This window comes from Chroicocephalus ridibundus, chromosome 14 (assembly GCF_963924245.1).
Source record: "Chroicocephalus ridibundus chromosome 14, bChrRid1.1, whole genome shotgun sequence".
Taxonomy (NCBI): Eukaryota; Metazoa; Chordata; class Aves; order Charadriiformes; family Laridae; genus Chroicocephalus; species Chroicocephalus ridibundus.
Window position 1 is genome coordinate 1,154,445 of NC_086297.1, and position 15,742 is coordinate 1,170,186.

At 42.4% G+C, this 15,742-nt stretch overlaps 1 protein-coding gene across 4 annotated transcripts in view; it reads left to right on the forward strand.

Moving 5' to 3' along the window:
• Positions 1 to 3,936: 3,936 nt before the first annotated feature.
• The window catches only part of HELZ (helicase with zinc finger), a 90,266-nt gene continuing 78,460 nt past the window's right edge, over positions 3,937 to 15,742 (forward strand). The window contains exon 1 of one of the 4 annotated variants that reach the window (XM_063351929.1): positions 3,937 to 4,447. Coding sequence is in view for 1 of the 4 variants with exons in the window: in XM_063351931.1 (XP_063208001.1) it covers positions 4,441 to 4,447 (7 nt within the window). In the remaining 3 variants the exon portion in view is untranslated. The remainder of the gene's footprint in view (positions 4,448 to 15,742) is intronic. The other 3 variants (XM_063351930.1, XM_063351931.1, XM_063351932.1) reach the window with 3 other exon arrangements.

Below are 15,742 nucleotides of genomic sequence, written 5' to 3' on the forward strand. Positions count from 1 at the left end.
AAGACTAAGAATTACTGTTGCTATCTAACCTCAGGTCTGCCACTGACTTGTTTGTGGCAGAGGGTAAACCACTTAACTTCTGTTAGTTTCCCATGATTGCTGCTTCTGAGGGAGTTCAAAAATTTATAAAGGTCCAGCGTGCTAAGTCAATAAAAACATTGCTTCTATTACTGCAATCAGTCTGGAACTTCTATTGAGAAAGGCCTCCTGTTTTGTTTCTCAGAGATGAAAACTGCTCGAGATGCCTGCTGGGACCTTAGGCTGCAGGGTCAGGGAGGCAATTTGGTGCTGAATGTATTCTATTATGTGCTTATTACTTTTATGCGTTAATTGCAATGGTTTTTCCTGTATTCTGAAGTTAGACATCAGGAGCGGAGCTGATTGAAATCGGGCTTTCTGTATTGGAATTCAGGAAACTCCACTTCCCAGAAACAGGAGTGAACTTTATCATAGATAATAAAACTGGTTTTCTGAATTTCCTGTGAAAGCAAAAGTCCGAGGAGAAAGGAGAAAAAGCAGTGGCGTCAGTTTGAAATAATGAAAATAGTTTTGTTTTGAAAATGGAGAAACCAAGCCATAGCTGTTGATTCCAAGCGTGCAGCTCGTGGGCGAGCCAGGACTCTAGGGCTTTTTGGCTACCAGCTCTGTATTAGCCCCGAAGCAAGCGAGGGTTTCTGAGTTCCCAACTCTTCCAGAATCTGTGCCACACCTTTCAGAGCTCTGCTCAGATCTGAGCGTCGTGGCAGGGAGCCTAGCAGCCCGGAGTGGCCCCAGGTTTTCAAACTCCTGCTTTTTGGCACGGAGCCTAGATCCTCCGAGGACCTGGGCACGGCTCTTCACCTCACAGAGCAGGGAGAAGCCCTGTGAACAGTCATGATTTCAAGAATCCTGACTTAAGGGTAGGGAGACGGGATGTGGCGGTGCCTTCTGTACAGGGCTTCCTTGCAGTTACGATCCCGGGGAGGTTGGGCTTTCTACACTTCCAGCAGGGAATTGCAATTTTCAGATCTGAAAGGTTTTGAAATCTTAAAAAAAAAAGTAAAAGTGGGATTTAATTTGGTATGCCTGCATTTGTTGCAGTTTTTGTTTTGTTTTGTTTTTCCTCTTTCCATTATAACAAGTCCCTAGAAATATCACTGTTAGGCTTTTGAGGATTGAGTCCTGTCAAGTCTCACGATGCTGAGCAGAGATCCATTGGTTTTGTTCCTATCTCGTGCCTCCCCATTGTGCCTCTGGCATTTCTTGCATTCGCAACGTATACTCGTGCTTTCCTTCTGCTCCCAGCCTCCGTGTGACCGGCTGCTCCTGGTCTCCTTGGGCAGAAGAGTGAGTGTGCTGCCATCAGTGCAACCCCCCCGTTCCTCAGCAGAAGCCCAGCACTGTGAGCTCGCCTCTTGTCGTGAAATCCCATTAATGAGCATAGCACATGGGGATTCCGGGAACTTAAGAAGCCTGGACAATTCTGGAAACGCAAGGCAGTAGTCAGCACATAACACATCTGTTTCTGTGGCCAGCCCACGCTGAGCGAAGACCTGGCTTGTCAACTCAGCCTGGAGAGTTGAGTGATGCGTTTGATTGCAGAGGTTGGAAACCAAAATTGCAGCTTCCAGTGGGGCAATACACATCAAGGAGAGAGAGAAACATATCTCATGGAGTCCCTCCCACAGTAGCAGCTAATATTATAAGCTTATTTCCTTAAATTACCCTCTAATACTGTATGGAAACATGTCAATAAAAGCCACAAGTCTCTCTCTTCCCATGTAGCGTATAACTGGTTGCCAGCGGCATGCTCTGCTTTCTGTGCTGTCATAACAGAAATGGCTCTAAAACTAAAGTTCAATTATATTAAGGCCCTTTGGATTTGGGATCTCATCCCTTAGGCCGGTTGCTACATGATTTGCACTTTGAGCAGAATTTCCACAGTTAATGAGTGCTTGGAGCCCAAATTTGTTTTGTACCAACAGTCCTCATCTTTCTATCTGGTAAAACAGACTATGAATGAGCTTGGAGGGGGCACCACATGGAAACAATACAGTTATTCCAGTACCGCAGGCTCCGTGGCAGGACTCGAACAAAACAGTGCTTGGCAGCCAACCCCAGCCCAGAGCTGCTGGCTCCCTCGGTGCCCTCTGGCATGTCCACTTGGGCTTTCTGCAATACAATTAACCCGTCTACAAAATACAGTAAAACCTACTCCACATGGGGGCTAAGAGGTTTAAATTAAGTAACAAGATAATAAAAACCAGTGGGTGTAAGGGCACGGTCTCCATATTGTGTTTTATATACAGCACTTCTTCTGAGACTGGGGATTCCCCTGCTGCCACAGGCTTTCCCGGCTCCTTTCTGGGCTGTTCCTACAATGCCGAGCTGCCGTATTTTTACAGCAGTCGTCGCCTTTCAGTACTTTTAGCCTAAGAACTTTAAAACAGCAGAGACAGATAGGAAAAAGCAGGAAGAATGGTGTCTGTCCTTGAACCAGTCCTTCCCCCTATAGCTCAGTCAGTAGCCACACAATTTTTTTCCTAGTGCATTTCCTAAAGAAATACTGTCAGAACAAATGGTCTCAGAAGTTAACGACAGCTTATGTGAAAAATAAACCCAGTAAATTTGTCTCACCCTGAACTGAACTCCAGAGGATATATGCATATTTTTAGATATAGACATACACGTACAAAACTCACTCAAGAGTTCAGTTTTTTAAAAATTATTCATTTTTTAAAAATTATAGTTTATTTTAAAGAAAACCTTCCTTGCATTTTGTAACAGAAAAATGTATCGGTAATACAAAAGCTCACCAAGACCCAAGCACAACTCAGCTCCAAAAGAAAAGTACTAATTCCACTTCGACAACCCCGACTGAATGATACGCAAAGTCAGTTAGATCCTAAACATGGTTTCGCCTTTATCTGCTTCACCTTGCACGGTGCCCACGGGAAACACCCGAGTGTCACAGCGTGCCCTCTAGGCTCGCTGGGGACCGCGTCCCCTGCAGGCGGCCGGGGGCCTCCTGAAATGGTGTCTCCTGGGTCGGGGCTGGGACTAACCCCGCTCCCCTCCGGCACGGCCGCTGGTAAGGCAATGGAAGAGTCCACTACGCTCCCAACCCTATTTCTGAAGTTGAATTGAAAAGTGGACTGACTTCAGTCTGAGGCTGCACATGCAAAGGATTTCTTTAAATTTATTTCCGTCTGCATTTACATTTTTGCAAGGCGCTCTCTCTTTATAAACACATCACTGATGAATATTGAAAATACTCTTTGGGCACAAGTATCTTCTTGCAGTGGCAATGCATCAGAGGCTTGGCTGGTGGTTATTCTTCAAAGAGTTAGGAGGCGTTAAATGTAAATTTAAATATAAATGTATTTAGGAAAATCCAATACTAAAATGATCTGGATCTTATAATTATTTTAATTAAAGTAGAAGGAAAAGTTGTTAAAAACATCAGAATCCTGTCTTGTTGATAAACTTGACTAAGATGCTGAATTAAGCTGCTTTGCCCCAATTTCTGGTCCACTTTGCCCAAGAGGGCCGACGCAGCGTGAGGGGAACCCATCCGTGGCAGCTGAGCCGGCATCGCCTTCAAAAAGCCGGTTTGCAAAACAGCGCCGGTGTTAAGAATCGATTGCCAAACATTTTGAAAACACGGCTAAGAGGGAAGATTACTCCCTGAAAATAAAACTGTTAGGCAAAGCAGTTTCGGGGATTCACGGGCAGCCAGACACGCGTTACCAACAGTCCTTGGGCAAGAGCAGACGGGGTTGTCCCAACATCCATGTGCGGTGTCAGCTCGTCCATCACCTGCCCGCGGCCTTCGTGCACGGACCCACGTTCCTGCGAGTTTCTTTACGGGAAGTAACTTTTTTATATATATTAAAAACAAAAAACAAACAAACAAAACCAAAAAAACGCACAAAACCAAAAAACACAGGTGCAGAGTAACGGCGAGGGTAAAACCCTGTATTTTCAGCACTTCGTCTCCCAGCTTACCGGCCGGGACCTCCCCTCCGCGTGTGCGCAGCTCACCCCGCGTTACGGCGGCGGCTCCGCGGGCGCGCAGCGCTCCGGCCGGCGCCCCCCGGGCTGGGCAGCGGCTGCGCGCCTGGAGAGGCGCCGACACCCTTCCCGGGAAAGGGGAGGGGGCGAGAAAAGGGGGGGGGGGAAGAAAAGAAGGAACCCCCCCCGCCCCCAGAGGTTGCCGGTTTCCAGCGCAAGCGGCGCGGCTGTGCGCCCTCACGTGAGGGGAGAGCTGCGGGCCGTGGCTGCCCCCGCCTGCCGCCGCCTCCCTTCACACTGCCCCGGGTCCCCGTCCCCGTCCCCGTCCCCGTCCCCGTCCCGTCCCCTCCGCCTTCCGCCGCCGGGCCGGGAGGAGGGCGGGGGAGGGCTTTCCCACAATGCTTTGTGGGGACGTTGACAAGTGGATCCAAGATGGCGTAGAAAGTAATGACAGGTAAGTCAGGACTTCCCCGTTCGCCCCCCGCGGGGGCCGAGGGCGGCCGGGCCCGGCCGGAGAGGGCTCCGGGGAGGCCTCGGGGGATCCTCGGTGCCCTGCGGCCGGCCTAGCGGCCGAGCGGGGGCTGCCGGCCGGGCCGGAGGCTGAGCGGTGCCGGCTGGAGAGGGCCCTGTGTCTGCGGAGGGGCCTGCAGCGGCAGCCGCCCCGGGGCTGTTTACGGGCGGGCTGGGCCGGAGCCCCGGGGGCTGCCGCGCTCTCCCGGCGGCCCGCAGCCGGCGGCGGGCGGGCCGGAGCGGCCCCGGGCCCGGCGCGGCGGGGGCAGGCGGAGGAGGCAGCCTGGAGAGCCGGAGGTGCCGTGCGGAACCCCGGCTCCCCCCGGCTCCGGGGGTGCTCCGGCGGGGAGGGCGGTGGGGGGGTGCCGAGGGTGGGAGTCAGCTTTGTGTTTGTACCGGGCGGGGCGGGAGGGGACGGCCAGCGACAGCCAGGAAATAACAATAATAAAATAGAAGTAAAAAAAACAAAAAAACAAAAAAACAAAAAAGCAAAACAAACAAAAACGGTTTAGGTAGGGTTTGTTGAAGGATGGAAAAATAAATTGGAAGAATTTAACAGCTGTTGTAAAATTAACCCTCGGAGCAATGAAGGCTTGGCAGATAAGCTGATATTTTTGTTTTCTGCAGGAAGGCTTTGTCAGGGCCGAGTGGCTGGAAGTTGAGAGGTCTGACAGAGATCCTGAGATCACCTTTAATACAATGCAACTGTTGTGAAACTGAAAATAGGAGAGTTTATACTGCAGGTTGCCATGCAGTCCTCCCGATGGAGACTGTACATATATATATATATATATATATATATTTAGGACAAATCCCCAAGTAGGAGAAGCATATATGTTAGCCCTCCTGGGGTGGATCGTGTCCTTTTATTAGTTTCCAGTTGAGTGAAGTTGTTTGGCTTCCATGCATTGTTAATCAAACTGTTGTTGTTTGATTATAATAACCTGATTAAACATATCATTGATGGAAATTAAGAAATAACTGCAGGGAAACGGTTGCAAGGATGCTTTTCAATTAATGACAAAATGAGTAAGAGATAACAAGATAATAGGATTTTTGCATTATCAGAGGTACAGCAAGCTTGAGATGAAGTTTTAAAGTAACATAATGTATTATGCTTTTCGTTGAAGAAATACAACTGAATTCTTCTAAGCACAAAAATGTCCTAAAAATGAAGTTCCCCATTGATAGATTGAGTGCATCACGGCTGGTCTTGTTGGGATGGTTTGGATTGTTGGGGTCTTCTAATGTTCTTAGTGCATAGTGTAATTGAAACAAGGCAAAGGATAAAATACCCCCTTTTATTTATTTTAAGGAAAGACACATTCCTTTGTAAAAATGAAAAAAGCCCCTCCATATTAAATGAAGTGATACTTGGCACGTTTGTATTATTTCCCAAGAGTGCCTGGTAGAACAGGCAGAATAGAACATATTAGAAAATAATATGTTTTAAATTCAGTTGTTTCACTACTTTTGAGTCATAGCAGATTATGAATGAAAACTCTGGGGTTTTTTAAATGGCAAAGCTTCTTTAATTGGGGCAGTCCAAGGAGGCTGGGCAGCTTGCTGGGCCTTGGTAGCGAGGAGCTGATTTTGAACATGCAGCTGAAACTTAGATGAGGGGAGAGCGTGAAAGTGACCACCGTGTTCCCTCCCCCTCCTCGGGATGCAAACCGAGGGATTCGCTCTGAGGTGAATCAGACTTTGGTAGGATTAGCTTTTACAGTGCAGAAATTGTGAGTGGGGAGAGCCGAGTTAAGCTTTTTTTTTGTGTTGAACTTTAATTAGCACAACAGTTTATTGGTAAGTGAAGGAACATCTTGTGTGTTATTACTGATAAAATTGGGTTCTCTTTGTAATTTGTTATGAAAGCGGAAATTTTATTTTCCCTCGATGAAATCACATTTCTTTTATCACTCCTCACCTCCATGATTTTTTTTGACTTACCAAATGCACGGCATGTATCTCCCGTCCTTTAATTCATATGGACACTGTGCCTTTTTAAGTGAGCCAGATGAACTTTTCTATGACAGAGGCTTATTAAAGGGACAGCCCGAAGGGACTTGAAAGGTTGTAATAGCTGGTTTTGTTGGGGTTTGGGGGGTTTATTTTGTTTTGGGTTTGTTTTTTTTTTGGGGGGAGGGTAGTGGTGGTGTGATGTTTTTGTTTCTCCATAGCAGACTAAAAATTAAAGGGAGATGTGGAAGTAGCACCTTGATCTGTGATTTGTCCCAGTTTTGCTTCTTGATCTCTCATGGGGGATCCTTTCCCTTTGTGAATTCTCATTGATTTTAGAGAAGTTTCTCCTGGGATTTGGGATTAGTAGATCTGGTTGCGGGAGAAGGGCTGTAGTCTAGAGAGAACTTCTGCTCAAAGGTTAGATTCGTGGAGACATTCCCATCTCAAAAAATGTAAGTAACAGTGTCTAGAAGGTTTGAAGAGGTAATGTTTCCAAGGGGACAGGGTACAGGCCTAGTGCTTAAGAGATCTGGACAGCCTGATGCAAATCGCTTCACCTGCTTATGCTTCCTTTTGAAGGAATTTAAAATAGGAATAGTGAATCTTAGCAACTTGGGAAGAGTCTTGACGCCTATGGATGAAAGAGGCTATGTAAGAGCTAGGCAATATTATTACTATTACTAATGTTTTCCAACTCTGTTAATTTAGTAGTCTGATGAAACATTTTCTCCAACGTTGGCAATTATTTTTGTTACTAAAATCCCCTTTGCAATTATAGTTGGATATTCTTTTTGACTTTCAGCATGTTTTTTTCCTTTTTATTCATTGTTTACTACCATCTTACATTTGCTACTGCACTTTATTCTAGGTGTTTTCATTTTAGTAATGGCAGAAGCAATTGCTGGAGCAATTCAGATTATTATTTGAAAGCCCTTGAATCTTTCACCTCACTGGCATTCCTTCGTGAGGTCAGTGGTACACAGATAGGCCTGGTAGCAGGAGTGAAATCTAAATTAGAAGAGTCTTTTGTAATAATTTGGATCCCGTCCCCTGTGTACAGCCTGAATAACTAGGGAAAGCCATGGGAGCTGGCTTGGAGAATGAGAAGGAAGGATGGCGTCACTCTGCTCTACCTTAGGGATAGAGTTGTTGGGCAGCTGGCATTCCCCTTGCCTTGGGCATCAGTAGGCCAAGAATGCCAGTAAACGTGAATCCTGTCCTTTTTTCCTAGCGTTGTTAAAGGCTTCTTCCTGGAAGTGGATCCCCAGCGTTCCTCTTTCTGCAAGGTTGCAAGTGGCTCATCGTGGGGGAGAAAATAGCAAATTTTGTGTTCCTGATCTTCTCTCCTGCTGGCCTATCATAGCTGTTTAATCATTTCTCACTTCTTTTGTTGAGGCCCTAAGGCGAGTTCCCATTACCAGCACATGGTATATGTATTTTTCCCCTTTAAATGGGAGTATTATGGGTTAGATTATCAGAAAAAACAAAACCTTCCTTTTTTTGTTCTTGTCCGTCTTCCTATTTCTTCTGTGGCCTTTGGCAGTAGTCAGCACTTGGGTTTATGTATATGTATTAATGTCATACATTTAAAGACATTGTATTTCATGTGTTTAATTTCTTGCTCCCTTTAGTAGACCTCTGTGATTGTCATTCTTTTTTCATCAAGGAAGAAAAGAGAGAGAATATTAAAAAAGTGACTTCTTTCCAAAAGTCTGCACACAGCGCTAGGATGAAGGAGTGCTTGGTCTTCTGGAGATTTTGACTAGGAAAGTAAATGCTTGGTTTCTTCTAGTATTTGTTTTTTGATGGGGGAAGAAAATAACTAAACTTTATAGATAGTGAAATTGGGAGCCTGCAAGGTCAGACCGCTCTACGGAGACAGGCCAGCTTCTGGTGATCTTATTATGGTGGTATTGATATGTAACTCAAGTTCCTTATTCAAAAACAGTCTCGCTTACTGAGCTTTCATCTTCTCTTTGCACAAATGTTTACAACATGAGGCTTCAACCAGAAGCAATCACTCATGTCTGAGAAACATAGAAAAGTGAATATTACTGTAGGAAAGGAAGTGCTTAGAAATTTAAGCAGGGAGATTGTAATTACCCATGGATGAGAATTTGTTTTTCTGTTGCGTTTCCATTGCACTGCTACTTGAAGTTAAAGCGTACTTGATGTGGCCATAACATAATATCCAACTATTTCTCTATAATTTTATATGCAAATTCATTGTCATAAATTCAATAGAAACGCACTGGTTATTTGTCCAGTCTTTTCTCAGAGTCCTCCAAAATAACAAATTGCAGACTTATTACAGGAAAGCAAGATAAGAAATCATAGATTTCAATCTTTTTTTCTTCTTAAATGTAATTTTACTACACTGAGAGGTTCCATTTCATGACTAAAAAGTTTGAGTGGCTACTGTGGTCCCATCCTACTTCTGAAAGAGTACAAACTATCAAATTTTCTAAGTGGCATGGAGTCTTTGTCAGATGTCAGAAGATTTCTACTGTAGCAAAAAGGTAGTTTAGAATTAGCCACGCTGACCTGTACAGCTTTTCCGGGAAGCAGCGCACACACAGTGCTGCTGGGTTGGTAGCAAGAGTTTTTTGTAAAAGATGTTTTGGAGATGTTACTGTAAACTGTTGTGCGATTTGTTTCTGTTAGTCTCAGGAAGTACTACTTGCATGAAGAATGATGTGACTGAGGTTTTGAATCTTTGGCCTATGTGTCGTCTGAGGAAATACATTTCATGATCTCTCCACTTTGTAAGCAGCAGGAAGGCTAATGATTCTCAGAGCTGTATTGACTAAAAATTGGAAGAAAAAGATGAGTAGAATTATGTTAGGTACAGAATTTTGACTGTTGGAGTGGCAGGAAGTGAAGGGTAGAAATGTGAGCAATGTGTGGATTCATCGGAGCTGGTTTTATGGTAGTTAGGGTAAGTGTTATTTAGCAATGATCTTTCAGTCTGTGAATTTCACAGGGTGGGGTTTTTTTTGTAGTTATATATAGCAAAATACTGTATTCATCAAAACAGTAAAAATTACATTGCTAAAATATGCTTAGAAGGTCTTTCAGAGCCCTCCAGACCCCATGGCAAGAGAGAAATACATAGCACAACTAGAGCTGTTTTTGAGAATCTTGGATGTTAGTAGTGCGGCACGAGTGTTTAATTTGCTGGAAAATATTTAGTGGTTCAGCAAACCAAGAAAGTAGCAAATCTTTGTGGACATAATAAATGCAGAATGCCACAAATGAAAAGCATAGTGGTTTCGGCAGCATATAAAATAATGCTTCTTCCTTATATACCTTTTCACTCAATGTAAAATAATCTGTATTTTTGTAAGCGAAAATTTTGTTTTCTTCTGGGGTAATTTTGGGGGGATGGGGACAGGCGGTGTGCTTCTGTTCCCAAGTAATGTTCCTTCGCTCCTCTTAGCTGAATTCCCCATCAACTAGCTGGTATTCCCGAATGCTGTTGACCGGGCACGAGAGCTGCCTCGCATCTGAGCCGCTGCCATCTCGGGAGCCAGAATTTGTTGGGCTTTTCTCATTGTCTACATGGGGAGGTCATTAAGGGGAATGTTTTTTAGCATACTTCTGAATCTGCACTCATGCAATGCAATGTTGTAGCCGAGTGCTGTGGGTATTTTATTGAAGTGATGGTTTTGATTACAGTTGTTTGTGCTAATGGTTTTGAGGTAACTGTACTCTGGCCCTATCTGAAGACACTCACACGTTTGGAATGGTGCAGGACATTTGTTTTGTCGTTTGAACTGACCGATATTAGTTGGCTGCAGTTTTGTTTATATTTGTTTGGCTGGGCTACACAACGCTTTTCTTCTTCCGAAGTTTTGTGAGAGTTATGCCATTAACCACAGTAGGATCGTTACTCATTCCTGCTGATGTCTGTTCTTTGAGTGGGGTTTAAAATACGTGACCTCTAATGTTCATTTCAAAAGGAATGAGTAGGGTGAACGCCGCTGGGAAACTTGTCTTTTGGATACGAGTTATGGCATTGCCCATAGGGTTTGCTGTGTGAGGAGAACTTGGGAATCCATATTCTATTCTCAGGAGATGTCTAAAAATTGAACCTGTTGGTAGTATCATGTTTGTGCATTTGAGGAGAGGAAGCAGGGATGTTATAAAAGCTTTATCTGGATGCAGAAGGGTTAATATCGTTAAAATACGGAGTTACAAGACAACTCCCTAAAGCAGACTTAGCTATATTATGCCAAATTATTTGAAGCACAGTCATGTAAAAATGAATTTCAAAGGTTATTTACAATAAAGATAGCAATTTTTAGTGGTGGAGGTTAGTTATTGCTTTGAACTTTCAAAACAGCACACAAAAATATACGCAGTTACATAATAGGTATGGTTTTGGGAGAGATGCGTTTGGAGTGTCTGTGGGTGGCATCGTTGTGTTATTAAATCTGGTATGGTAGGACCCTTTTGTGCTGAGCACTTATAAATGCGTAACAAAAAGCTCAGTCACAGTATTATTCACTACTATAATAAGTTTAGGTTCCTTATAACACTACAATGAAGACTGAGGTATATTGAGAGAAAACTTTCCTGTTTTGTGTCAGAACTTTCTGGCTTATTTCTGTGTTCAGTTTGTGAACTGTGCACTGTAACTGATAGTCAGCATGAAGATTTATACATTTTTTTGCCTCTTGACTGGATTGAAAGAGTGATTTGTATTTTTCGTCTCACACAGAAAACAAACTTCGGGCTTTTTTTTTATTCCCTGTCCAACTGTAAAACTGATTTATACCTGTAGCATCTGCCTTTGCCCTAGTGATCAAAGCTGTGTTCTGGAGGTGGATCCCTAGTGATAGGGGTGTGCTGCTTTGCAATACTGGGACGTGTCAAGAGTGGAGAAGGTTCTTGTATGAAAATGAAAGTTTGACATTTGAGGAAAGACTGTTTCAACATCTCTACAATATCCCTGCTAAGAGGAGAAAACTGGGATCGAACCACTGAACTTTGAAGCTGCTTAGCTGTTGGGGTGGGGGGGAAGAGTTTGGGGCTTTCCAAAAGGGACTATGCTGTGATAAATAATATCCTAATTTTAAAAATACTTTTATTGCTGAAATCCAAATACAGCTGTATTAGAGGAAGCTGCGAATTGAACAAAAGACTGAAAGTTAGGAACTAGTAATTTCGATTCTGTCTCTGAGAGTGACTAAATTGGTGAACGTTGGCAAACGAACTGTGGTCAAGTGCTCCCTCTGAAGACAGCGCTGTGTGAGTGGCAAGTTCATTGAGCATCGTGGAAAACTTTGTGACACGTGTTTGCATTTAAACTTCTGAAAAACATTTGTAAATATGCTGATAATTGTTTTGTGTTGAAGTGCTTGGGAATCTTCTTTGACTCCCATTTGCATTCCTTGGGAACACAGTTTTGTACTTGCTCGACGTTCTTAAAATTAGGTGACAGGTGCTTAGTCACATATACACAGATGTACCTATATATCATACAGCAGACATTTCTCAAAAAGGACTTTTGGCAATATCTTATGACTCAGCAGAGAAGAATAGTGGTAATTGCATGACTGTGTCAGTCCTTAAGATTAATGGTGTTCACTTTTTTTGGTCAAAACTATTACTAAACATATTGTGAAATGTGCAGAGAGACTCGGGAACAAGGCCCTGTCCTGTTATTCACGTGTTTATAAGAGAGGTTCTGCCACAAGTAGGTTACAGTTTTAAAAGTTGTGGATTGTGGTGTTTAAAACAGCTTTTGGAATACAAATACTGTATTTCTCTGCACAGTGTGTTTGAGTTTGACACTTGCAGGTCGGTCCTGCTCCACGGAGCGCTGGCTGGTCGTGCAGTGCTGATTTTTCCCTTTGTTTTTCTCTGGCAAATTTCATTAGGAGAAGCAAAGATTAAATTACTTTTCTAATGCATTTTTTTTTAAAGTAAGTAATTGGTGATGTTGTTATGGGGATAAAATGGTAACCATGGGACAATATTTCAATTAAAATGCCCTCATCTTGGATAAGTGTGAGAAACTCTCCTCTCGGAAAGCAGAAAGAACATACAGGTATATGGAATACAAACTGCTGCTGTTACACGGTTATTATGAAAGATTGTTTACATGAAGATTTTCTATGAAGGAGCCAAAAGAACTTTAGGTGGGGCAGAAGCACCACCTATTATTATGTTACCTGATGCTTACTATGACACACTCTTCATTTCAGTTGGTTATTACTTGCCAAATTCTAATTATTTGGGTTCAAATTTCCCATGGTAGGTGTCTATCGCAGGCTGACTTTTTAGGTGCTGTGGAGGGAGTGAAGGCTTCTGCCAACATGATTTGGTCTTTTCTAGAAATTGGGTAAAACCTATGTTTTTGCCCAAAACCTGTTGGGCAAAACTTATGTTCACAGTAAAATAAATAAACCCTATAATGTCCTATACTGCTGCTTTGTAAAAAGTTGAGATGTGGTATAGTATGATGTTTCTGCCAAGGATATACTTGTTGTCAACCCTGTGAAAATTTGCTCAGCGTTGGTCAAATTAGCATTTAGTACAAATCTAAAAGATTATCCCTGCAGTGAATTTACTTCAGCCTGAGATTTCTGTACAATTTGAAGGCTAGGGCTTCTGCATTCCTCCCTGCTATGATTTTTGGGCAAAAATGAGAGCACAGAGAATTCCCATTCTGTACTCCTGATACCAACTCCCACTTCCCTACAAGCTCTACCTTCGTGCAGCACAGAGGAAGCAGTGACTGAATTTCACAGAATATGTAGAATAAATGTGGAGATGGGGGTAGCTGAACAAGGAGGTTTAGATTGAAAAATATTAGTGTTAGAAAGAAAGAAATAGAAAGGAAGCTATTCTGTGTGGGTACATATAATTTAGTTTATAATGCTAATACAGTTGTTTGTTGCACTAAAGTTTCACTACTTGCATGAATTAGAAAGCGTTTCTGAAGTGGAGTAGGCAATAGCAAAAAAAAATGCAAATCATACTTAAGTCTGTCTTTGCTACACTTAATTTTTGTATTTCTAATGAATGCTCCCATGTTGTGGTGTAGAGAAATGCTGAATACTCCTAAGTCACTCTGCAGTCACTGCGTGTTCCGCTTTGATTGTGTAAAGGACTATATAGTACAGGGCAGAGCGTAATGGGGGGAAAAATCCCTTTTAGTTGTCTTAATCTGAATATAAGAAGTTTATAGAAACTTTTGGTTTTAATGTGTTCTAATGTCTTAATTCTTTGTAAAATGGGAATAATGTCAGAAGGATAAAAATATTTTCTTAATACTTGTGAAGTGCTCGGTCACAGTGTTTATAAGCGTTATTGAGAAGTTAATGAAAACATTAAAATGCAGTCTTGAGAACCAGATTTGAGTAGCATGCAGTACATAAGGCCTTAGGCCCTGCGCTGAAGTATTTATCTATAGATCTATGCCCGTTAGCAGCGGGCCTCTGCTCTGCCTGCTCGTTCTGCCAGGTAGCCCTTGGAAAACGCAGTATGTGACTAATACAGTTAAAGGCTGTATTGTAATGCAGACACACAGGAGGGCCAACAAGAGCTTGTACAGATATTTTCGTCATTACACAGCCTTTGAGTATTGAACTTAACAACCTAGTATTTGTACTGTAATTTTAATGACTGCAGTATGTATATATATTTGCTTTGTGCAACTAGGAATCTTGTGTCTGTCAGTTATGGGTGGCTTTCAGACAAAGCGAGCAGATGCCACATAGATGTTGGGCTTTGACTTGCCATGTATTTTGCTTCGTTTCATCAAGATAGGTAGTGTTTTCAGACAGCTGTGGGGAAGAAGGATCATTTAAAAGGCAGGAGGTGAAGATATTAGGGATACTTTTGTGGTGGATGAGGTGGTTACGAGTGCTGAGGCCATGAGTTATTCAGATTTTCAGCCAAAGATAGCCAGTTTGTCCCCGTGTAGATGTTGCTGCTGTTGGCTGTATAGATTGCCCTTTCTGCTGCTATTTCCAAAATAAAACCAAAAGAGATTAGTAAAGGTAATAAAGTGTAAATAATAACTAAAGTGGCTGTACCGAAATTGTAACTGGCACACAGTGATGTATGAAGAGCGATTTAAAGAACACAGAGGATCCAGACGCGGAAGGCATTTGCTCTTAATCTCAATTGCTGCTATATTTGTGTTACTATTGTTGTGTGAATGGTAAACCACCCACAGGCACCTCTTCCTTTTTCAGTAAATGTGGATGTGTTTATCCTATACTAAGTTTACAGGATCAGACTCAAGGCTTCATTTATGTGGCCAGAGATCAGTTATCCTCCTAATTTATGGTGCCCTCTTCGGTTTTTCAATGTGGAAGGATAATCAGAGTATTTAATGGTAGGGGGCATCATGAACCTCTTAATTCCTTTTTCCCCCCCCTTCCCGAAATCAAGCATATCGTGTTCCTTAGAGGCCACATAGCAGAAGTTCTCACTGCTGTTACGCTATATAATAAAACCTTGAAATAAGCTTTCCTCATTCTGTATGCTCCATTTCAGATTTAACATCATTTTTGGAATTTAAAGTAGGGTCATTTTGCCTGGAGTTGTACAACGTTAACCAGAGTAATTCAGTTATTTCAGAAAACTGATTAGATTGTCCTCTCTCAAGGGTGGAGACTTTTGTATTTGTTCTGTAAAGTATGCAGTACATTTCTGAGTACTGTGTATAACTAATATTACTGACTTCAGCCATAACTGCAATAAATGAGTGTATAATATTTCTGCTATTGTATTTTTCTTAAAATAAAAAAAGCAAAAGCACCTTTTGTATCATTCTTTTCTGCACCCTGCACATGAAAGATGTGCCATCCTTTTTCTCTCTGTTAAGTCTTTCACATTGGTGCAGTGCACTGTCATTATCTACTCTCATTTTATTAAATGATTTCTGAGTGTGGGATTATTCACGATATATATGTCATGACACTAGAAAAGTGCATTTTTTTTCTGTGTATGTGTCTTTAAGTGGCTTCTGTGTTGTGTGCAACTGCATTTTATTCCTTCCTGGAGGCTTCAATAAAATACTCTTTTGTCTTAAGGCAAAGATAAGATTTTTTTTTTTTATCGCTATAGGTAGGGAAAATAAATAGATACTTAATTTTATTTTACTAATCTAAAGGTATTTGAGTGGAATTTTGCAGTACTACAAAAACAATTAGATAACACTATCTAGAGGTGCAAGCATGCCTTAAAGTGGGATCACTGGAGATGCCAGAGCAACTGTGTATTATGATTTAACAGCAGAGAGATGTATTGGTCCCTTGTT